General features: G+C 41.0%; 1 protein-coding gene across 3 annotated transcripts in view; it reads left to right on the top strand.

The window, feature by feature from the left end:
* The first annotated feature begins 2,091 nt into the window (after positions 1-2,091).
* Positions 2,092-24,342, top strand: part of LOC116305417 (uncharacterized) — a 40,018-nt gene continuing 17,767 nt past the window's right edge. Inside the window, exons 1-3 of one of the 3 annotated variants that reach the window (XM_089026540.1) lie at positions 2,108-2,320; positions 3,854-3,968; positions 15,825-17,609. In XM_089026540.1, coding sequence (XP_088882666.1) covers positions 15,830-17,080 — 1,251 coding nt within the window. In that variant the 5' untranslated portion in view covers positions 2,108-2,320; positions 3,854-3,968; positions 15,825-15,829 and the 3' untranslated portion in view covers positions 17,081-17,609. Of the gene's footprint in view, positions 2,321-3,853; positions 3,969-15,143; positions 15,382-15,824; positions 17,610-24,342 lie in introns of those variants that run through there. The other 2 variants (XR_016119133.1, XM_031715316.2) reach the window with 2 other exon arrangements.

Genomic DNA, 24,342 nt, shown 5'->3' with positions numbered 1-24,342 from the left:
AGTAGAAAGCACTAGATGCACCTTGGAAGATAAAGGAGAAATGGAGTTCTTGATCTCCCAGTCCGCGCAGAACATCGAGGCCTGGAAGTCCCATCTTTTACGATCAATTAATCAAGATCAAGCAAGGCAAGAAATTATTAAAGATTTAAGAAAGGAGGCAGTGCTTTTAGTTTCCGACTGGGCAATGAAGTTTTTGCCAAGAAAGTTCCGAGAAAGCCAGCAAGACTGGTTTGGTAAGCGCGGGATCCCCTGGCACATAACTGTTGCCATGACCAAAACAGATGAAGGAGAAATGAAAATGTTGACGTTTGTACATATATTTGAAAGCTGCATTCAGGACAGTCCTGCTGTTCTGGCTATTTTTGACGACGTTCTACAGCAACTTAAGAGCATCACTTCTGACATTACCTCTCTTTACCTCAGACAAGATAATGCCGGATGTTATCATTCTGCATCGACAATCCTTGGCATTTATCAGGTTGCATCACAAAATGACTTTAATCTAGTGCGCATTGATTTCTCAGACCCGCAGGGCGGCAAAGGCGCACGCGATAGAAAGGCTGCAACTATCAAGAATCATATGAAGAAGTATTTAAACTCAGGACATGATATAGATACTGCTCAACAAATGAAGTGTGCTATGGAGTCATTTGGAGGAATCCCTGGGGTAAGAGTAACACTGTGCGGCGCTCAAGCTTCTCCAGACTTATCAGAAAAATGGGAAGGTGTGAGCTTTATTAACAACATCGCTTACAGCAATGAAGGAATTACAGTTTGGAGGGCTTATGAAATTGGTGCTGGCAAATTTATGCCTTGGAGTAGCTTTAACCTGCCCAACAAATTGCCAAAGCTCAACAAGATTCCAGATTATGAAGTATCAAAGGTTACCTTTCTTTCCATCAAAGCAAGAAAAATGCCGACAAAAAAACCCGCTCTTAAAGCTGAGTCACTGCAGAAGGTAAAAAAAGTTAAGGATAATGATGATGATGACGATGATGATGACGATGATGATAATGATGATGATGTCAACTTAACAGAAGATAACCAAGACGAAGATAGTGATGATGACGATGATGATAATGATGATGATGTCAACTTAACAGAAGATAACCAAGACGAAGATAGTGAGGGCGCGAAAATTGGTCGAGATGACGAAAATGCGTTATTCTTTTGCCCCGAAGAAGGCTGTATTATGTCTTTTCAGAGATATTCTTCTCTCGAAAAGCATATTGATTATGGAAGCCACAAATATGTTCTTGAGCATGAAACTCTGTATGACAGAGCTATGATTATGTACGCTACAAAGCTAGAGCATGGTGCTACTGACGTTCCTCAGATAGATGGGGACACTACCGTCAATCTAGATCATGATCAAGTGCTTCCTAAAGGATGGGCACTAAAATCAGCAGCAAAACGAAAAAGATTTAATGAAGCACAGAAAAACTATCTAACCGATATTTTTGAAAACGGAGAATCAACTGGAAGGAAGGCCAATCCTGCAGCTGTGGCCCAGACCATGAGAAGGGCCAAAAACAAAGATGGCTCAAGTATGTTCAATAAGAATGAATATCTTACGTCGCAACAAATTGCAGGCTTTTTCTCGCGTTTGGCAAGAAAAAAGAAGCTAGGCTCAGCTGATGACGAAGACAACGATGAAATGAAGAAAAATGAGGAAAACAAAGAAAAAGAATTGTTTCATGTAATGAATGAAGTAATGGAACTGGTTTCTGCACAACATCCAATCATGTTTGATCATTACAATATCTGCGAAATGGCATCCAAATCCAAGCTATCATCTTTTTCAATCCAAATGCTTCAGGAAATCTGTGCCTCCTTCGAGCTTGAGACGTCTCACATTAAGACAAGACGCAAGAAGCCATACTTACATCTCCTGCAAGAATTAGTCAACACCTGTATTTGCAGTGCGAGAACCTGAACATCTCTTATGGAAAATACAGCGATTTCCACGTTTATTTTGAAACGTTCGCTAATTAGCACGTTTGAAGTGTCAGACAGTCTGTCTCTCTTGAAGGTAAAGTTTGTTAGTTTATCCTCAGTTACCTAGGAAATCCATCTCAAAAATATGAAACACACGACGATATCTTATAATCAGATGTCACTGTCAGTTTGGTGTCACTGGTGACGTGTATTGTTTTAAGCGGCATGCATTGTGGATTACATGTTTACATCTCAGATTACCGTCCTTTCCCAATTTATCATGGTAGGAGCAAGAAAAATAGAACGACTACTTATTCTTCACCTAACTATAAATAATATTCAACGGTTAAAGCAGAATAGTCTGAAGTAATCCGAAAATATGGTGAGCAATCCCTACTGTAATCGTTAGACACTTTGTTAGTTATTCAAGTTTGCTTACAATACTCAGTCCACTTCTCAGTCGCGAATAGCAAAGCGTGTTTGAATCTGAGCCTCAAAAGATTCTTCGTTATCTTAAAAATAATAACTTAGGCCTTTTAAAGTATTTTTGCTTTAGATTATTGCTCGAAAAACGAACAAACTCGGATTTATTGCGTTGTTTGTGCAGAACTATTGAAATCGACTGATCTTTGCCGACAGAGAAATCGCTGAATTTTTTAAGAATTTCAAGCTTTTTATTTACGCGATAAATAATTTACCCAACCAAATTTCAGTGGAATAAGATTATATAGCATCTTAACTTTAACTAGCCCAAATTTTAGCCCATTATTTTATATAGCACATACCAAAATATTTTTTTAAACTTTCTATACTCTTGGTATTGTAAAATGTATGGGTCAAAAAAAAAAATTTTTCGTCTTGAAAAAGGAAACTGAGATAGCTGAACATTTTCCTAAAACAAGTTTAGATACCAATTGATAAGATTATAATGGTTTTATATGTCTGAATTACTTTTCTTTGCGACGCGAAGGCTCTGAAGTAGTCGATTTCTTTCCGCCCTCAAAAGGCTGAAATCCGCAAAAATCAATTTTCTCGTTTTTCTCGTAAAATAAGCGATATTTTAAAAAACAAACTACATAGTGGTTCTAGTTAGAATAAGGTCTACCTAAGGTTAGAATATGAGCGAAATCGATTTTTCGACCGTTGCCACAAAATTTCAAAATTGTTCGATTTTTGCTGACATCCCCTCTTAAAGTTCTTCGGTCTCACTTATATTCTAAGCAAAATATGGTAGAAAATATTATTAGGAGGCAATATGATAACAACTTGTTACTGCTGAAAACATTTTTTTTTGGAATAATTAAATTTGTATCATAAACCTGATCTAAATATAGTGAATCTTGTCACTTTTGAAAGGTCTGAACGGGCATATTGTTGTGAAGTGTAGTCGCTCCCCCACAGCCGCTTTCAGTGTCGTCACGCGAGATTGGAGAAAGCGTTGCGTGACGACACTGAAAGCGGCTGTGGCGAGACTATGTGGAGTGGTGATCGTAAAAACATTTTTCCCTCAAATGCCTCGGATACCTCGTTGGAAGATTTGCGTACAAGCTAAGAAAGCACGTTTAATGCAACTTAAACACCAAAATTCTTAAATGGCGCATATTCAGAAAAAAGAGCTCATTTGATATTTTATGTAATGACAAATAATGAACTCAAGCTTATATATGTTGTCCTGACCTTATTTAAATGCACAAAATACAAAGTTCATTTGTATCGATTTTACTACGACTATCAATATTGTTGCCCCAAAATAGCATCGTTTATCATGATGATTAATGAGTCAATTTTCTTCCAAAGGCCATGGACATTTAATAGATAGTGTTCTGAAGCACAGAACATCGCGTCATCTTGTTGTTTTTCGGAATTTTCGCACATGCGCAGCGGTTTTTTAAGCCGTGTCTATTTTCTATTGGAGGAAAAGTCAGAACCATTCTGCTGCTATGCTACATAGAGTGCAGGTGTCAAGCTACTAAGAGACGAGCGCTAAAGACTAGATTGGTGACTTGGAAAGCTAGTTTGTCTCTGTGCTGGTAAGTAAGAACTTTTCTACTATTATTTTCGGTTGTTATTTCGGTCATTGACATTTACCTTTAACTTCCAGTTTACGCCTTCGATTTTCTTTATATTTGCGTGACGTTTCGAGGATGATCCGCCATTTCTATTTCCGAAAAATAAGAGCGTAAAGAATTATTAACCCAGACTAGAAGGTTTGAAACGATTACGTTTTGTTGAGACGTATAAGTTTTCTACCTAAATCGATCTTGGAGTCAATTTATTTCAAAACAGTTATTTCAAGTGTGACCAAGTAAACAACACGTACGATTAGTATAGGGGATGGGGGTGCCAAAACTCTGACTACTGGAGGATTACCCGTCTAAAGTAACCTCCTCGATTCGTGCCGCGATTACCCGCATCCCGCCTAGATAGGCTTAAATATGTTAGTCTATATATGGAGTGCGAAGAATGTAAAGAGTTTGCTTATGACTTTTGTGTAAAGTGCTTGAAACCCAAGTTTGTACCTAGTAAACCAAATAAGTATATTTGTTGTGGTAAAAAAATGCAAATAGAAGATGACACGTCAGCACAGTGTTACGAGTGTGGTAAGAACATTCGCAATGCCGTACCAAATGCCACCAGGGAACAATATTACTCTAACGGAGGTCGTAAGTAGACCCCATACAAGAGAATAAAATACTTTAGAGACTGGATGAGTCACATCCAAGGTTTACGACCGGTATATCTTGACGAGCAAGTAAAGAAGAAATCATAGACCACTTAGAAGAGCCAACCCCGCAAAGTTTAAGGAAGACATTGAAAAAATTAAAGCTAGGGAAATATTACAAAGGTATTCCCTATCTTTTGTCTGAAATTACCGACAACTCTATTCCCGAGGGGGAGGCTTTTTTTCACTCACAGCTACCTGCTGTGAGCGAGGCTCGACCTCTGGGCCTCCCCAGATCCAAAGTCCAAGAACACAAGCGAACGCCAGACACACAGGACGCTTACGTATGTGAAAATTATTATATTTAATTTGCATATGACCCAGACAGCCGGCGTTCAATATGCAAATAAAATCCTGTCACGCTTTTTTCAAAGCAGATGTTTTCTGAGCGAGCTTTCTTTGAAGCTCCTCTTTTGCTTCGTGGTAGATCTTTTTGCGAGATTCCTCGGAAAGATCTTTTACGACTGTATTTTTATTCCTGATGTCCGTCTTTAGTTTCTCGTATTTGTCTTCTTCGGCTAAGATAAGCGAGAATTCTACGTCGTCTATCTTTCTGTCACGCAATGCCTTTGAAACAAGGTCGGTAATAGTATTTACTTTAGCCCTAGACAGAGCTATTGTCGTGTCGTGTTTTGATATTTTGCTAGACAACTGTTTCATAATGCCCGTAGCAACAGCCGAAATGATACCACAGGCTGCCCCAACGCCGGCTAAAGGAACCCCAACGATTACTCCGGGTCCAGTAAGCGAAATAGCAACGCCGGAGCCTGTTAACACTACGGATATGGATCCTGAAGTTATCGCAATCTTATGTAGCGCGCTACGGGCTCTAACGTATTTCTTCCTAACTTTTTCGTAGTGTTTTGTCTGCCCTTCCAAGTAAGCCAGGATTAAATTTGCTTTATTAAGCCTGAAGTTTTCAGCGTTTAATTCGTTAGGACCCTCCTTAGGTAGATCAGGATACAAATTAGGTGCCGATGGTATAACATCCATTATATATACTAATGTATGACGCTCTTGGGAATGATATTGAGGAGCGGCCACATCACGACAACAGGGACTACTGGAATTGGAGGGCCTTTAGGAAGATGTTTCCACATGCGGACCCTAGTAAGTTCGAAAGAAGGTCTGATGGGATTTATTACCAAGGCTCTAGGATGTACAGCAATGCGGACTTGGAGCCAAAACATCCTAAGATTGTACCGCCACCAATACATAAAAGAAAAGCTAGCGTGGTTGTAGGCAGAGTTATCGCAGCTTTAGCATTCACTGGAGCTAATTACGGTGGTCAGTATTTGGATAGGTTAGTCAGAGGCGATCAAAGCGGCGCTGCTGAAAGGAAGAGACACGACACGACAGGGACGTGGCAGCTTGGAATGAAAAAAGATAAGCTTACAGGGATTGGTTGGACAAGAACTACCAAGACAAGATGCAGGCAGACAAGAACTTTGAAAATACAAACTACGCCTTCAAGCTCTATGCGCAGGCGCATCCCGACTTTAGGATGAGAAAGCCTCAGTTTAAGAATTACTACCAGCCTTCTAAGAAACAAAAAGACAATGAGCTGGTATTCGTGGGAGTTGCAGGGCTGGCAGGAGGCGTAGCTTTGGCGTATTTAGTCTAAGCTTCGCTTAGCCTCCAGTGGCGCCTTTGGCGCCTAGAATATAATGATCGTCTTTTTGGAAAGCGACAAGAATAACTTTACCACTTAAATATTTGAATCCCCCCATTAAAGCCTATAAGGTTCGGCTCATAAGTTGCTCTTTGTACAATTCTTGGTATAATTTGATCAAAGGCTATGTCGTGACTACCGAAAGGAAATACTTACCAGATTCCCATTACACCCCTATAACACTGGCTAAGGAGCTAGCAAAGCATGGATATACTCTTACCACAGGATTACCCCATGAAATGACATTCAAGAAAAATAGTGGGAGTGCCAATCTAAAGGGCAGTCCATTGGTAGAACTCCTGGGTCTTACTAGTACCACGATAAATAGCGGCAATACATATGATGTGAAATGGAAAGTTCCCGCTAACTACGAAGTTTACTGCAGCCTAGTAAGCTCGTACTTTAATGAAGGACCCAGTAATCTAATGTCCAAGTTTCCGCCTAAGGGTAATCCATTTGACCTGGTAGAATACACCCCCATTTCTTTGAGCTATGACTTGCCTTGCGAATTGGTAGAAAGCATAAACATCACCATTAGAGTGGACGGAGAGACAGTGGACTTCAACGGGCGAAAGATCAATCTTGTTTTGGAATTCATATAATGGGTCGAACTGAGGACAAATTTAAGAGGATTTACTACGGGCCCGAAGGCTATTGGAGAGGAGCGTCAGCTATCAAGAAACTTGCAGCCGTGGCCGGGGTATCAGAAGAAACGGCCAAGAATTGGCTAAAAAGACAAGCCCTCTGGCAGGTCTATCTTCCCGTGCCCAAATACATTCCCAGGCCCAGCTTTACCGTAAATGCCCCCAATGAAGTTCATCAGGCGGATTTGCTTTTCTTACCGCACGACAAGGTGAGAAGAAAGACCTATAGATACGCTTTGACCGTAGTCGATATCGCAAGCAGATACAAGGACGCCGAACCCATAACCAGCAAGGATTCTGGGGAAGTCGCAGAAGCCCTAGGTAGGATTTATAAGCGCGTTTTGAAATGGCCCAAGCTGCTGCAAGTGGATGCGGGGACGGAGTTCATGGGCGTGGTTACCAAGACCCTGAAAGACCACAGCACCAAGATTAGAAGAGCCGAAGCTGAGTACCACAGGGGTCAGAGCATCGTCGAAAGATTCAATAAGACCCTGGCCGAGCGTCTCTTTGGGTACCAGTATTGGAAAGAGCTGGAAGATCCCTCCAAACGCAACAGGGAATGGACTCAGAGGCTCCCCCAGGTCATCGCGGCTTTGAACAACGAGGTGGCCAGGGCTGCGGGAATGAGACCTAAGGATGCCATAAAAAAGAAACACGTGGAACACAAGTCCTACGTCAGAAGCTCAAGGGTGGTCTTCCCTCAGGAAAAGAGAATAGGCGATGTCACGGTTCGATATCTCTATGAGCCAGGTGAATTAGAAGGAGGATCCAAAAGAGCTTCGGATCCTAATTGGTCTTTGGAAACTTACCAGATCCAAAGTGCAATAGCTAAGAAGGGTCGGTCCATCTTGTATTATCTTCATGATGGTCCCACGCGTGGGTTCGTCAAAGAAAAACTGCTTATGGTGTGATGTCCGAATGCTATTGTATGGATACCATCGTCACACATCCACCTCTTACCATCAAATGCAGACAGGGACACCTTCTCTTGCGTAACGTTGTGTATTTGATGACCGTAGCTGCGCAGGCTGTTCATCTTGTGACGCTACTCCTTACGCGTGCGCAGGACCTTCAAGTAGGACTCGTGGGTTATGTCCTTCTTAACCACGTATTTTTTTACGCCTTTAGCTTTCTTTTCTAAACCGTCCAGCTTCAGCACGCTGTACATTTTTGGTTTTAGCCCCACGTATTCCACAATGGGCTTCCCCAACATCTCGTCTTTCATCTTACCGATTACTTTCTTGTTTTTCGCGGAGTAAAGGAAGTGCTCTTTTGGGTAACCGCTGGTGTCGTACTCGTCTAAGTCAGGCAGGCAGTCTTCGTAAATGTCTTCCGTCTGCACCTCCAGGATTAGAGAGTCGGTGTCCGTGTAGAGAAGATGGCAGCGGTCTCCGTACTTTGGTTTCAGTTTGTCGTAGTAAAATTCGTACATTAGAAGCTTCGATAGGTCTAACACGGTAAACCCTGTGTAGACGGGTTTGTTCAGGAAGAGGTTCGCCTTCTTCATGTGAATCACGTAGAAGTTTAGCATCTTGATGTAGCGCACGAACCCCGGCTGCGACACGTACGCCTCGGCTTCCTCTTTGGTGCTGGCTATCTTTATGCTGACCCTCTTACGGATGTTCTCCATTGTCTTACCAAATACGCTATTGTTCATCAGCTTGAATAAATTCTTCTCGAAGTCGTTCTTAGCTGCGGTACGCTTTTGCGTGTTAAAGTCAATGTAACTACGCACCCAGGGTTCCTGCGTAAACTTCAAAACGCGGTGTATGTGCGTTACTCTCATTCCATGTCGCACGTAAAACTGCAGGTTTCGGTAATGCACCACGTACTTCTTTTTGTCCATTAGGTTCATAGTTAGCTTCCTGTAGGGTTTGTATCCGGGACACATTTCTTTCTGTAGGGGACTTAGCTGGGTAAAGGGTATCTCTATTGCCTCCGGTGCTAACGGGAACTCGTCATGTGCGTTGTGTAGGTGCGCTGGGTATTCCAAATCCACTTCTAAGACGTAACCTTTGTCGTCTTCTTTGCCTACCTGCATGTAGAAGTCTATCGGTTTCACTTTGTCCCATTCAAAGTCGCGTACGGGTAAGTATTGTGACATTGCCCAACCGTAGAGGTTGTTTGCGTCCAGATAGAAGATGTAAGTGGTTGGCTTCTCCGGGTCGTGCTCTATTAAGGGGTTGTTTGCGCGGGCGTAACGTCGGCTGGGTCCGCAGACGCCGCCACGAATACCGTCTTCCATGAACCGGTACATATCGTATTCCGTTAGGAGATCCAGTTGCGCGTTCGTCTTCTTTAACAGCGCACTCCAACTAAGCCCGGGAGCTGTGTAAAAGTTTGCTGGATCCAACCCGTAGTATTCCATTGCCATCTTTCGAAAGCTTTGGAAAACATCTGCGAGCAGCACTACGTCAGACCTTAAGTAAATGTCGTGGTAATCCCCCATCGTTTGGCAATCGTGCTTCTTCCACACGTCTAACGCATGCTGGTACTCCTCGTCCTTTATGCTGGACTCGTTTAGGGTGCTGTAGAATCTCTCTTTGGGTGGTAGGGGTTCTTTGAATCGATCCCGGGAGTCCATGTACTCGTATGGGTACACTCCTTTCCTTTCCGCGCCATATTGTTGGGAAATGGGAAACTCCGTGTCGTATTTAACCAAGTTTGCTAAGGAGTCCGCCATAAACTGCTGGGAATCTAAGAACTTTAGCTTACCCACGGTTACGGACATGTAACGCTCTTTGTTGTTTGGTATGCACTTTACCTCCGACCCGTCTGTTCCCTGTAGGAGCAGGTGGCTGTCATACCCGCGGAGGTTGTGAAAAAACACGGGAATCTCCATGTCGGGGTCCACGCGCGTGTTACATCTCCAGTGGGTGGCTCCTACGTATTTGCCTGTTACGTGGCAGTAGTTCAGCACTTTATCCATGTAGAAGTCTTCCACGAATTCTTTGTAACAATGAATGCAGTGCGTGGATGGCTTTCCCGCTTTCTCGCCCTTGCGGGCGTACCTGCCGCACTTGAAGTGGGCTTCTCCCAAATACTTACCATCCTCATCCCACGCTTTCTTTGCTTGTCGACCGTATTGTAGGAGGTTTTGCTGGCATACGTGGCATTTCTTAGCCTTTGCGTACGCTGCTTGGTTTTCTTCGTTGAACGCCATCTTCTTTGCGTGTCTTAGCTGCTTCCTTATCTCTTCTTCCTCTTCCCGCAGGGCTTCTAAGAATCTCTTAGATGCATTCTTACCTCTGTAGATGACTGGTCCGTCCGTTTGTCCGTCTAAGCGCACTACAATGTACCCGTAGGAGCAAATCTCATGCATTCCTAACTTCTTTGTTGCTCCGTTCTTTTGGTCTTCCTTGGTAATTATCGCTTCGAAGTCTGCATAAATCACGTACGGCACTCGGGCTTGCTTCTTGTGGTCTGCATATGAGAGGTCTTTGTCTGTTGGCATCTGTATTCTTTGTGCGACCTCTTCGACTCCTCGGCAAATCCGTCGTGATCCTTTAGAGCTTTAACGCTGGTAAAGGATAACAAGCAGCAATCGCAAAAGTACTTCTTACCTTTGTGCTTGGTGTGTCTGTAAAACAACCTGCCAACATGTTTAACCCACGAATAATGCCCACCATAGTAGAATAGGTGTATGCGCTCTCCTTTGCTCTTTGACAACACTAGCGGTACTATGGTTTGGTCTCTAGCTCCGTAAACGTTAATTGCTAAGTCGTTCTCCTCCTCGAATATGGGTATGTCTATCAATTGCATGGGGAATTCCACACCATCCCACTCCAAATCGTCTGTTGGATACTTACCTTGTTCGACATGGATTCTCCTTTACTGGGTACAGCGCGGATCGAATTGCCCACATGAAGCATTTGTTGTCTTCGTTCTTTACGTTTACGATTGCTTTTTTCCTCTCTATCCACGTGGGCAGCGGCACGTAACTTCCCCCTCGTATTGGTACATACCTGGCCATGCTAACATCCATTCCTATGACCTCTTCTACTATCCAACCAGATCCTTCTCTCGTGTAGTTGGCAAGCGTCTCCATGATTGCTTCTAAGGCTTCGCTAAGCGACTTGGACAAGTCCGTGGACTCTAGTATGACCAACGACTTTGACCGCAGCATTGCTGTCGTCGTTATCTCATCTTTTGATAGGGCTACTTCTACCATTATGCTAGCTTTTAGCGCCCCTAGGTCGTCTAGTCCTCTTGACAGGATCCTTTTTACCTTCCCTCTCGACTTTGACCAAAACTGTCTAACGTCAATCTCACCGTTACCGGGTATCGAAGTCGTTTTGAAGTTGGTTTGGGATTCCATATATAATAGGAAATATTATAAACCTAGTTCCAGGCACTTTTCAGGTCGTCGTAGTCATACTTACAATCCTGACAATGCCAAAATAACTTTACCTTAGTCACAAACGACTTACCACATTTACAATTATAGCTGCTCATACATTTTGTTTTCATCTTAAAATGCTTCTTTAAATCCGCTGTTCTCTTAAAAGTTCTTTTACATTCTTCGCACTCCATATATAGACTAACATATTTAAGCCTATCTAGGCGGGATGCGGGTAATCGCGGCACGAATCGAGGAGGTTACTTTAGACGGGTAATCCTCGGGTGGTCAGTGTTTTAGAACCCCCATCCCCTATACTACTCGTACGAATTTCGTCTTTAACTCAGTTTATTTCCACAACGAAACGGCGAGAACTACGATAAGTAATCAATGATAATAATAATAATAATAATAATAATGATGATAATAATGATAATAATAAATAATAATAATAATAATAATAATAATAATAAATAATAATAATAATAATAATAATATTAATAATATTAATAATAATAAATAATAATAATAATAATAATAAAAAATAATAATAATAAATTTATTACTGTCTCTATATCTTCTAGCCGGGTACAAGTGCCCTACGAATCGGGGGGACAAAAAATAAATAAATAAATAAATGATTAAATAAATAAATAAAATAAAATAAAATGAAATAAAATAAATAAAAAATAAAATGAATTAAAATAAAATAAAAATACTATATGACTATATATATAATTATAATTTATGACTATCTGAATATAATGTAACGTTATTATCGGAATGAAATATGACTATATATATAAATATAATATAAATATAATATACTAAAATTTATTTGTCAGCTCGGTCAGATAATCCAGCTTCCTAATACCTTTTTTGAAAGCCTTAAGGGATGATGATGACCTTAGTGATGTATTGAGCTTAGACCACAAGTATGGTCCAAAATAGCCTAGACTATTCCTCCCACGCTTAACTGTATTATAACTAGTAATAGAAAAATCTGAGTTCCTTAGATTATACTTATATGAGAGGGAGAATTCAATAAGCCTTTTCATAGTTTAAGAATCGATTCCACTGCGCATGCGATTTTATCCCGAATTTATTTTATTTACATTCATATTTTAACAGGAAACTTCTTCACTTATAAATGTGATTTTCAAGAAGGTCCTGATAAGTAAGATATTTTTACAATAATATGCAAAAAGAGAATTTGGAGGTTGAATATCGAAACCAAATTTCTCACCTTCCTTTGTCTAAACCTTCTTTTGTTCTTAATTAAACAAAAGAAGGTGAGAAATTCGGGATAAAATCGCATGCGCAGTGGAATCGATTCTTAAACTATGAAAAAGCTTATAGATAATAATAGAAATTAATAGAAATATTGATTAATTACACATCTACAATGTTGTTTTTCAAATGACTATAAGTATTTCTGCAATCTTACACTAAATACACTGCAACTAGGATTAGCTTAGACTGGTGTTTGGCCATCCTAAATTACCTATTTACAAACATAGCGACTTCGGCTATCTGGCAACTTACGATATAACTTATAAGACATTACTATTGAAGTCATTTTATATTTGAAACAACAACTAAACAATCTTGAAAACGGTTGCTTAAGGCAAACCTGAGATCAATTGTTTTTCTTACACTCTCTAGTTTTGCGTAAAGGAAATAGATGTTATGAGAGAGAAAATTAATGTTTTTACAGACTAAGCTAGACATCAGTTTTCTAATTACTATTTCTTATCGTATGAAAATAAGATAAAGAACGATCAATTAGTTATTGAAAATATCGATATAAGATTTCAGTAAGGCTGCCATCACGCACGAGTTTAGATGATGGTATGCTTTGAATTTACAAGTAAACCTCTTAGCTCCTCCCATTAGCATGTACACCTATGGTTACACCCTAAACACTCTTTACCCCTTTGCTTAGTTATTTTACCACTATTCTTTTAAATCTTATGATATAATTATTCCTCGTAGACCTTTCTATACATTTACCATATATTCACATATTATCTTTGGTTTAAGTTATGTTTACTTCTATGATTTTCACTCGTATTATTCTTAATAAGATATCACACTTAGGAATTTACTATTTCCATTAGCCAATCAAGGCACAGCGATAATATCATATTGATTGTAGAATGACACATGTCATGAAGTTATTATAAATAGAACTCATGTAATTAGTTTTAGTCAGAAGAAGAGTAGAGATAGAGTATAGAAGAAAAGAGAAGTAGAATAAAGATCCCGAGTAGCTCTACCGAGAGCGGTCCATCCCATAACATAGGCTTCTGTGCCTAAGTAATATATAATAATAATGTTTTACTTACCAGTTTCGATGATTTCTAGTCTTTTAACTAACTTAATTAACACAACTTTCCTTGACTCTCTTTGAATGAACGTTAAACACAACTGATGTGACAAAATGAAAAACTAACGACAAAAACCTCATCATACTTTTGGTTTTTTCATGCGCACTCTAAATTTCTAACGATGAGTGCGCGCGCTAAAAACGTTATGAAAACAACTGTAAATATTCAACTTGCCACACAAGTATCCTTTATGGGGTGGTTGTCTGGGCTTCTGGCTCAAACTTCAAGGAATTGGAGTTAATTCACGTTAGAGCTGCTAGACTAATACATAAGCTGCCAAAAGGCATGAAGGATGGGGATATCCTCACTAAGGTAAAGTGGATGCCACTTGAATATTTTTATACATTCCGCCTCTTTACTATCACTTGTATGGCATTTCATAACCTAAGTTTAGAGGAAATAAATTCCTTAGTTGTTAGAAGTTCCAATAGCTATAATTTTAGGAAATCTTGAAATATTAATGTAAATAAGCCCAGAACTGAATTAGGCCGTAGTTCCTTTTTACATAGAGCTGCAGTTACATGGAATTCCTTATCGGATAAAATTCGAAGCTTTTCCGATGCAACAGCTTTTAAAAACCAACTCAAACATTCAAAAAATGAAATTAGAAATATTAAGTTTAAGAAAGGTAGCTGTGTGTGTGTGTGTACAGTCCTTTGACTAAACGTTGTCGTTTTGATCGGCTTCATCCCTACGCGCCTAGACCGAAAAGGATTTGGTAATTAATCGCACTCCCTCGAACCAATCAGATTGCAGGGTTTGGCAGTGATTACAAAAAGGATATGATTAAGTTTTAAATTGCACGAGAAAACCATATCATTTCCTTTTAACAATAAACATGAAAAAAATAAAGAGGAAATTGGAGTAATTTTTAGAAGACAGAGCGAAAATCTCAAGAAAAACACTATGAGCATGTGCTCGGTGACGTGGCGTCAGTAGTGTGTGTTCTTCAACCAAAAATTTATGCAATTAAAAAACACAACAAAATCCTCATTTTTTGTTGTTGACATTTTGTTCATCATCACTGTTCTAGTTTTACCATCGAAAAATACAAAGTTTTGATACTTAGTAATGTTAACAAAAGCAAAATTAGCTATGGGAAAAGTTTTTACAAAAACCGCTTTTGACACGCTCACGCGCACTACCACTACATTTAATATTCTATGCACACAACGCTCAACTCACATGTTGATTTTTACGGAGGAAAGAAACAGGAGAACCCGGAGAAAACCCTTGTAGCATAGGAAATAACAACACATCAAACAAAGTCAATAGACCATTTCACGGATCCCGTTACTCAACCTCAGCCTCGTCAGCGTGTAATATATTTTTTAGACATTGCCTACAACCTGTGAAATGTTTAAGTGCTTCAATTGTTAGTTGATGTGTAAATTCTTTTCATTACTGTGTACTGTAGTCAAATTCTAGAAAAATAATTACACGCTGACGAGGCTGAGGTTGAGTAACGGTATCCGTGAAATGGTCTATTCACATGTGGCGACTGCAGAGCTCGAACCAGCGACCCGACCCGTTGGACTCGCAGCGGTGAAAGACGACGCGTTAGCCGAACGCCACCCATGCTACCCATAAGTTACAGTCAGAACGGCTGAAGCTTACAGTCAAACCAGTTCATGCGCACGGGGAAAATGTGATAACACGAATCAAGAGAATATGAAGTAAGCTTATATATGAAATACCGCCAAAATACCATATTTTTTCTCTTCTTAGCTAGTTATTTACAAACACCTACTTTAGATATCTACTAAGAATATATTTCTTGCAAGAAAAAGGGATTTTTATCGTTATTTAGTGCGCTAACTTACCTTTTATCACCGACAAAACTACCCGAATCCGCCATCTTTTTTTACATTCTCGCATAGCTAAAATTCTGTAGAATGCCAGCCACAATGGCCGATTTGATCACGTGACCTTTTAGTGCAAGTCGCCTATTCGTAGCTAATAATCAGTTTTCAAAACGGTTCTTTATATATGAGGCATTAAAACTAACACTCTATTACGGTTCTATAATGTCTTATATTGTTTGCACTCTACTATCTCATGTTTGCACACTAATTATTGACATGAATGTAATGGTATATTAACGTTTTGCTTTTTGTAGGAATCATGGCTGGATTTTTTGATGAAGATTCTCCTCATGGAAAAGTCAAACGAGTCATGTGGTTCAAATACCTTCAGGCTTTTATCGCAAAGACGCAACAATCGACAAGCGTAGACAAGACCATTATATGTGATGTGTTTGCAGGGACTGGAGTTTACGAGAATAATTGGAGCACAACCTTTACAGATTATGGTTCCCCACTGATTGCACTGCGAGCAGCAATTGGGTATTTTGTACACAGAAATAACTTGCCAAATACCTTCAAGCCAATTCTTGATGCCAATCCAGATTACACCGAAGACGAAACCTTAATCCTGAAGGAGTATAAAATCGATTTATATTTTGTGGAAAAAGATGGAAACAAATACGAATCTCTCGTCAATAACATAATATTATTTTTCAATTTTCATGGCATTAATGTCATTAAATTACCAGCCCCTAACCGAGCGTGTGTTTCAAGCATGGATGAGGATTTTCCTATTCGTTGTTACATATTTAACTGCGAGTTTGTAGAGTTTACTGCACCAGATGTACCCGACAACGCACGCATGGTAACCTTCATCGACCCGTTTGGATTTGCAATGATTCCATGGCAAAAAGTCTCTGATTTCGTTGGAGAACACAAGGAACTTTACATCACCCTAATGACATCCTTCATGCACAGGTTTTTCACCCAGAATCGCGATAGAATAGGCGAGGTTTTTGGGATGGAACCCGAGGTTCTAGAGATCTTAAGAATTGAAGACGAAAGTCATTTTGTGGATACATTGGCCGACTTGTACGTTGAAAAGCTCGGCGAAAGTAGCGACCATGCACTTACATTTGAAATGAGGGACATAAGGAATAGGAGACTGTACCATTTGATTTTTGCTACAAGCCACATCGAAGGGTTAAAGTCAATGAAAAAATCGTTCAACCGAGGTACCCAAGAGCAAAATACATTCTCTCTCTCTGACTTCAAGATCTTAAGGAAAAACATTCCTTTAAATCTTGGAAATCAACAAACTCCCGAAGAAGTTGCAAAAGTCATTTTTGATAAATTCAAAGGTGAACAGGTTAGAATCAGCAAGGTTGAAAGGTTTGTATGGCTTGATACACCATATGTGTACTTAAAGGAACCACTGGCCAACTTGGAGACGGAAGGAAAAATTGTGAAAGTCGTTGGCAAAAACTCTGAAAAACGAAATAGGCGAAATACATTTCCTGATCATACTGAATGGTTAATAACTTTTGCTTCCGTCCAACCTCGGGAATAGTTTAGAGCAATTTAGTGACAGGTGATTTTATTTTCATCTTTCACATTTATCTAAATTGAGCTCCCTCCGTGGCACCAGTAATAGTTTACGCATGCACACCCGGAGAGGTGGGGCACTCATTTACGAGCCAGAGGCATTCAACTCTAAAGTCCAAAGAAAATTAGAAAGATGTCCACGTTCTCGTATGAATCCATTAAGAGTTTCTCTGCACTGTCAGTAAATCAAATATTGCCAAGAATTTGTGAAAAACAGTCATTTGCACTGTTTTAGCCTCGTATAAAAGGAAAACGTTTACAAAACTCAACTCCAATGTAAAGAATGTGCATGCAAGTTGAACAATAGGACGTTTGCATGATGACGTCATTTTAAAAACTACTACTACCAAAATGCATTGCGAATTTTCTTTCTTATTCTAATTTTTATTTCCTAGCTCACGAGAATAATTAGTATGACTAACTATATAGTTGTAAAATAGTTTAGTTTTGAAATAAATGGAATAAAAATGTTGATAAATCTGTTATATAGAAGCTTTAGTTTTGGTGGTGAGAAAAACAAGTGACAATTTTGAAATTGTGGGATGGCAAGATTTACCCAATTATCATTTGCCCATGCACATTACTAGACAGCCGTGAGACCCAGAAGGTCCAGGAGAACGTTATTGTCACGAAATATCTCTCCTCACACACTATACCCCCAAGCGCTTCATTCTCACTCAATTAGTAAACTACATGTGACGTAATACCACCACCAGTAATTACGCTTTAAACGTCACTAGTTCTCACATCAGGGCTCACATAACCATCAACTAACTCCACATCATTATCTTCAAGCAACAGACCAGTGTTCTTTACCATGTACGTGTGTCCTGTGCATCGATAAGAGCTCGAGTCGTCTTCAACGCTTCAAACGTCACTAGTTCTCACATCAGGGCTCGCATAACCATCAACTAACTCCACATCAATATCTTCAAGCAACAGACCAGTGCTCTTAACAACGTACGTGTGTCCTGTGCATCGATAAGAGCTTGAATTGTCTTCAATGATTTCAATAGAGCTATTAGTGTCAAGTGTGATAGCAACGTCAGTCCTCAAGCTTGTGTTCCTGTTATCAGTCCGACTGAATTGGTCGTTGTCTTCTCTCTTTGGCCATAGCTTCACGCAAACGTGACCAACCAAAATAAATAGCAATAGCAGTAGAAATAACACGAAGCTTAATACAGCGTATTCTGCTGTTTCATTTACGGACTTCCACGTCGGTTCTACTGTATGGCTGCGTTGTACCACTGCTGTGAAGTTCCCAATGCTTCGAGTCATGATTTCTGCAGCAAAGTTATCAATTTATTTCTCTCGCTTTCGCGTGTCTTGACATTAAAACAGCGTGAAAACTTCGTAAGCCATCAAAAAATGGCAAGAAAATATACTCTATTTCTTGCACAAGACTTTTAAGCTCGGCTTCTGTGTTAGCACCTCCAAGACGTACACAGATACTAACAAATTATAGAATCTTCTTGTCTCCTTTAATCGTACTTTTTTTGGTTCTTTTTGAGTCTACACGTGTCTACATGTATATAATATCTCATTATCATTTACGTCATTTTCACCACGTGACACTCTCCCCTGCTTTGAAAGGTCACCATTTTTTAAAAGCTTAGTGAGTCCTAGCGATACCTCCTTGATAAATACCGGGGTGATCAGTCCCAGCGCCATATCACTCCTCGCTCTTTCCACTCACTTTCTTGCTCCTGTGTCTAATTATCATACATAATTAATTTTCTGGTGGTTACAACACCCTAACATTTGCTATCTTATGATGCGTTACAAGAGAATTCATGATTTTTTTTATTTTTATTTTTTTGATACTAAGTGTTCATAAGTGTTCCTATGTTTTTGTATATGACATGAGTATGTGAATATCTCTGCCGGCTATCCATAAGCCAAAGGTACAGTGTTCAACAGGTGCCAAGGAGGATTCACTGGGTGCCAAGGTAATCCGCAGTACTGCATCTGGTAAATGCCGTGGTTATACTGGAGTGGCAGGCTTGGGGGATATACCATTTGTTGGTATGGTGGTATTTGCACACTGTGAACCTGGTTGAACCCATACCGTTCAGGTGGAGCACGTGCTCTTCGTGGGTACTGGTTACCTGTTCTTCCTATTCCATGCTCTGGTTCAGGTGGCGCCGTGGTCTCTACCTGATTTGCTGAGTTCTCTTGAACTGCATCGTGTTCCCCTGCAGGACGTTCCACTTCAGATCTCTCCCCCTCCAGTTGTAGAGAATCACCTTGTTCATCATGAATATCCTCAATGTCACTATCTGACATGTTAGAAGAGTCATCAGGTGATTCTGGTTCCTGTTGTATGGGGCTTTGTCGTGCTGGCTGTTGTTGGACGTGCTGTGCGGGTTCTAGGTAGTCGCAGGGAAAGAGCAGGTTTCGATGCAGGAGTCTCGAGTTACCCTCGCGGTCTTCTCGCTTCACTTCATACACCGGGCCCGTCCCCTTTCGGTTTACTACCACGTATACAGTATCTTCCCAGTACGAACGAAGCTTGGCTGGTCCCCCTCGAGGCGTGAGGTTTCGAACCAGGACACGGTCTCCTGCTTGAAGCTCCGTGTAGTTAAGTCGACGATCATAGTAATCTTTGCTCCTCTCGTTACACTTTGCTACATGCTTCCGGGCTATGTCGTATGCTGATTGCATCGTTGACTTCCATTGTTTAACGAATTCTCTTTGGGGGAGAGATGCACCTTCAACCTCTCTACCGATGATTAGGTCGATAGGTAATCTTGGCGTTCGGCCATAGAGCAAATAGAACGGCGAAAAACCTGTACTAGCATGTGGGGTACAATTATAGGCGTGGACAACTTTGTTAACGGAATCCTTCCACTTGCTTTTCTTGTCCTCTGGCAAGGTCCGCAGCATTCCCAGCAACGTTTGGTTGAAACGCTCTGTTTGTCCATTTCCTTGTGGATGGTATGGTGTAGTCCTGGCGTGTTTGATACCGCTTAACTTTTCCAGTTGCGAGAAGAGGTGGTTTTCGAATTCTTTCCCCTGGTCATGAAGAATTTTCGCTGGAAACCCAAAGCGTGGGATGAGATCGTTAAAGATTTTGTCAGCGACAGTCCTGGCAGACTTATTCTTTGTGGAGTACGCTTGAGCAAATCTTGTAAAGTGGTCAACGACGACTAATATGTACTCGAAGCCGCCGGCGCTCTTCTCCAGGTGAACAAAGTCAACAGAAATAAGTTCGAAGGGCGACGATGACGTCAGGTGTTGCATCGGGGCACGAGTCGGAAGTTGAGGACGACGCTGTTTGAGGCAGTGACATACCTTAGTGACGAAATGAGTTATGTCATCTTGCATCCCGGGCCAAAAGAACCGTTCCCTTGCCAGGCAAATCACTCGGTCTGCACCCAGATGACCCATTTCTTGGTGGAGTTCTTTGTAGACTAAAGAGCGCTTACAGTGAGGCAGGACCAGTTGATTATAATTTGTTGTTCGTCGACGTAACAGACCGTCGTCGCTCACCTCCAGCTTCGTCCATTCTCTCAGTAAAGCTCTTGTCGACCGCGATTCAGTCATTAACTTACGACGTGATGGGCGTCGTCCCACACGTTTCAGCTCCAAGACTCTGCTAATGGAGAGATCACTTTGTTGTGCCATCTTCAAGTCGCTAATTGTTATTCGGCTGCCATCAACATCTATCAATGATGGCTGATCCATGACATCAACCCGGTTTGTAACTGAAGCTATCCACGTGGTGTCTCCAGTTCCTAATGCTGTTACTCCAACAAGAGTTGCGTTGACTTCGTCACGTGATGTGGTGTTATTATAGCACGTGTCGAGTTGTCCCATGTCCATTGGCATTCGGCTTAAGGTATCAGCGACGGTGTTCGAACTTCCAGGGTGGTATTTTATGGTGAAATTAAAGTCCGTAAGCTCCCCGATCCAGCGGTGACCTGTAGCATTCAGTTTTGCAGTAGTCTGGACATAGGTCAGAGGGTTGTTATCTGTGTATACAGTAAACTTGGGTGCGTAATATAAGTAATCTCGAAAATGTTCACACACCGCCCACTTTAACGCCAAAAATTCGAGTTTTCCTGAGTGCATGTGATAGTTGGATTCCGCGGGTGTTAGAGTACGTGATGCGAAACCAATCGGTTTCAATTTACCGTCCTGCTCCTGGTATAATGCAGCTCCCAGACCATCTTTGGACGCATCTGTAAACAAGACGAAAGGGATGTTCCAGTATGGGTAACTAAGGACCTGTGGTGACGTTAAAGAGTCAATAAGGCTGTTGAGAGCCTGTTGGTGTCGTTCTTCCCATTTAACTACAGTCGATGAGGCTGTACGGTCCTTTGTCTGTTTTGGCCCCTGCAAAAGCTCAAATAAACATTTCGCAGTTTGTGAGAAGTTAGGTATGTATTGCCGGTGATAACCTAACAGTCCTAACAGTTTTCTCACATCGGACACGGATGTTGGTTGACTCTTCTTTAGTGCGAGTACGGCTTTGATGTGAGTAGGATCAGGTCGATGCCCGTCCGCCGACACGATTCGACCGAGACACGTCACCTCTCTTTTGAACATTCTACACTTCCTAGGCTTTAGTTTCACGCCATGTTCGCGGAGACGGCGCAAAACGAGGCGAATATGCTCCACATGTTCCTCAAATGAGCTGCTAAAAACGATAACATCGTCAATATAGGGGATACAGATTTCATCCCTGAGTCCCGTTAAACAATGTTCCATAAATCTTTGATACTCGGCTGGGGCGTTTTTCAGGCCAAATGGGATTCGAACCCATTCGTACAAGCCCCAGGGGCTAACAAAAGCCGTAAGATGTCTTGACTCTTCTGAAATAAAGCCCTGGTGGTAAGCTTTTCCTTGGTCTAGCATGCTGAACCACTGGTTACCACCTAAGCTTTCCAGGATTTCTTGTACGCGTGGAAGTGGATGTCGATCTGAAAAAGTTTTCTTATTAAGCTCACGAAAGTCTACGCATAAGCGAAGATCACCGTCCTTCTTTCTGACGCAAACTACTGGCGAAGAAAATGATGACCTGGATTGACGAATCCATCCCTTATTTAACAAATCCTCAATATAGTTTTTGACTTCTGCGTACAATGGTCTTGGGATCCTAGAATATCCTCGATTCACTGGGTCGTTAGCCGTCAGGTGAAGATTCATTTGCAACTCTGGTATGCAGCCGATGTCTGCATCTTCTTTGGAAAATGATTCCTCCTCTTCAATTAGCATTTTTGTAGCTAACGTTTTTTGTTCTTCCGTGAGATCTCCGAGATCAATCTCCGATAGTGGGCCAGTTAAGATAGCTTGCTCGTCACAATTTGATTTCAAGATGTCCGACACTGAACTAGATTTAGCTGAACTGTTGTCCGCTCTAATACCATTAACACCGGACCGACGTACATTTTTCTCTTCTGCGAGTTTAACTTCAACGGGCGTTACCGAGCGTACAAGGTGTAGTTTGCCTAGTACAGTTCTGCTTTTCAGGAAGATATCATGTTTAGAGTTATTCTTTACTTCAACTTCTACTCGACAAGACTTCCCGCGTTTTAAGCTCACGATAGTCTCATTAATTTCAAGACCGGAATGGATTGTCCCGTCCACTTCCGGTTCAAACAAAGCTGGTGCATTGACATCAAGACTTCCGGTATTTGCACGACAGGTTACAAGTACTGTTTGATTCATCGGAATAATAATATCTTGTTTAACAGTTTTCAGGTTACACAGTTCCGTTTGGCTAGTAGATTGTATAAAGTCAATAAGTCCCGCAACATTTTTACTTGCATTTCCAATGAATGAAGAAGATAACACAGAATTCAAGATATTTACATCAGTTCCATTTTGACTAACAAAGTTATTAACGACTTCTTCGATTATATTAAATCCAATGATAGGCAAATCAAGAGGTTTTTGTGATACCAGAAATGGTGTAGCTACATGGCAGGAATCGTTCGAATCATTCAGTTCAAAATCAATCTCTACCCATCCCACAAATGGAAATTGGGTTCCGTTAGCGGCTTTTAAGTCTAGTTTTGAATCACCAATAAGTTCTGACAATGGACGTATTTCTGCTGTCGGATAATTGGTTATCACAAAATCTTTTGACACTACAGACACTTGGGCACCAGTATCCCACAGTGCGTTACAAGGTACATTATTCAAAGAGCAAGAAATTGTGCACTTACTTCCAACCAGTTTAATCAGTGATGTCCGTTGCTTTGGTGTTAGATGACTGACGAATATTCCACTTTCCCACTCGGCGTCTTCTTCATTACTCGCTATCGTAGAATATTGGGACACGTCAATATCTGCTACTCCCTGTCCCTCGGTGGCAGCAGATGTCCGTTTCCCTGGTTACGCTGTTTACATCCACGAGCCAAATGGTCGCTCGAACCACATTTGAAGCAATGGTTACATTGGCTGATGTTTCTTTGTTCGCAATCCTTACATGTTTTTCTTCTTCTTTGATGTTCTTTCGCTGGCTTATCATTGTTAGGCGACGCACTAGATTTTGACTGTTCTTGGACCTTGGCATTTAACTCGGCTATTTGCGCCTGCAACGCTTCAAGAGTTGACATAACCTTTGACATTTCTCTGGCTGATTTTTGGCTGTTGTCATTTATTGAAGACACAGTTACTTTGTTTCCCGTGCGACTTGTGTTGAACTTTAGTTGCCTCTCTCCCTCCACGGAAACTATTTTATTGAGTGTCTCCATGAGTTCCTCGTCGCTGGATTCGCCAGTTTTAAGAACAAATCTGAATTTGTTGCGAACAGTCTCGTCACGCAAGCCAATTTCAAGTGCATGAGTAAACAGAGATTGTACCAAAGTTGCATCGTATTTCAGTGAGTCGTCAGCTTTAGATGCGAAGATTATTCTTTCCCTCAGTGAAAGCGCTCGTAGCAGAAAGTCTTGTGGGCTTTCTTTTGTGTCTTGTACTAGATTTGTTAACTCCTGGTATAGTTCCGTTGACGATTTCTCCCGGTAGTGTACCCTGATGATCTGACGAAGCTTTTGTAATGTGATCTCTGTCATCATTTCTAAATAGTCTTTCAGCTTCGAATTCGGGCTTATTGCTCGAATGACTGCATCGACTATCTCGTTTTCCTTATGTCCCCTCATTAAAGCATTGTCTATTTGTCGCATTAGTCCAACAAACGATACTCTGTCCTTACTGTCCCCTCCAATCGTTCCGGCTATTTTAAAATCTCTCCTCAGGTTTAAATTGAGTAATTCTCTC

Source organism: Actinia tenebrosa, unplaced genomic scaffold, assembly GCF_029948245.1.
Source record: "Actinia tenebrosa isolate PJP-AT-01 unplaced genomic scaffold, QUT_ActTen_1.0 PGA_scaffold10__47_contigs__length_13832649, whole genome shotgun sequence".
NCBI classification, from domain to species: domain Eukaryota; kingdom Metazoa; phylum Cnidaria; class Anthozoa; order Actiniaria; family Actiniidae; genus Actinia; species Actinia tenebrosa.
This window is presented reverse-complemented; position numbering and strand designations above follow the sequence as displayed.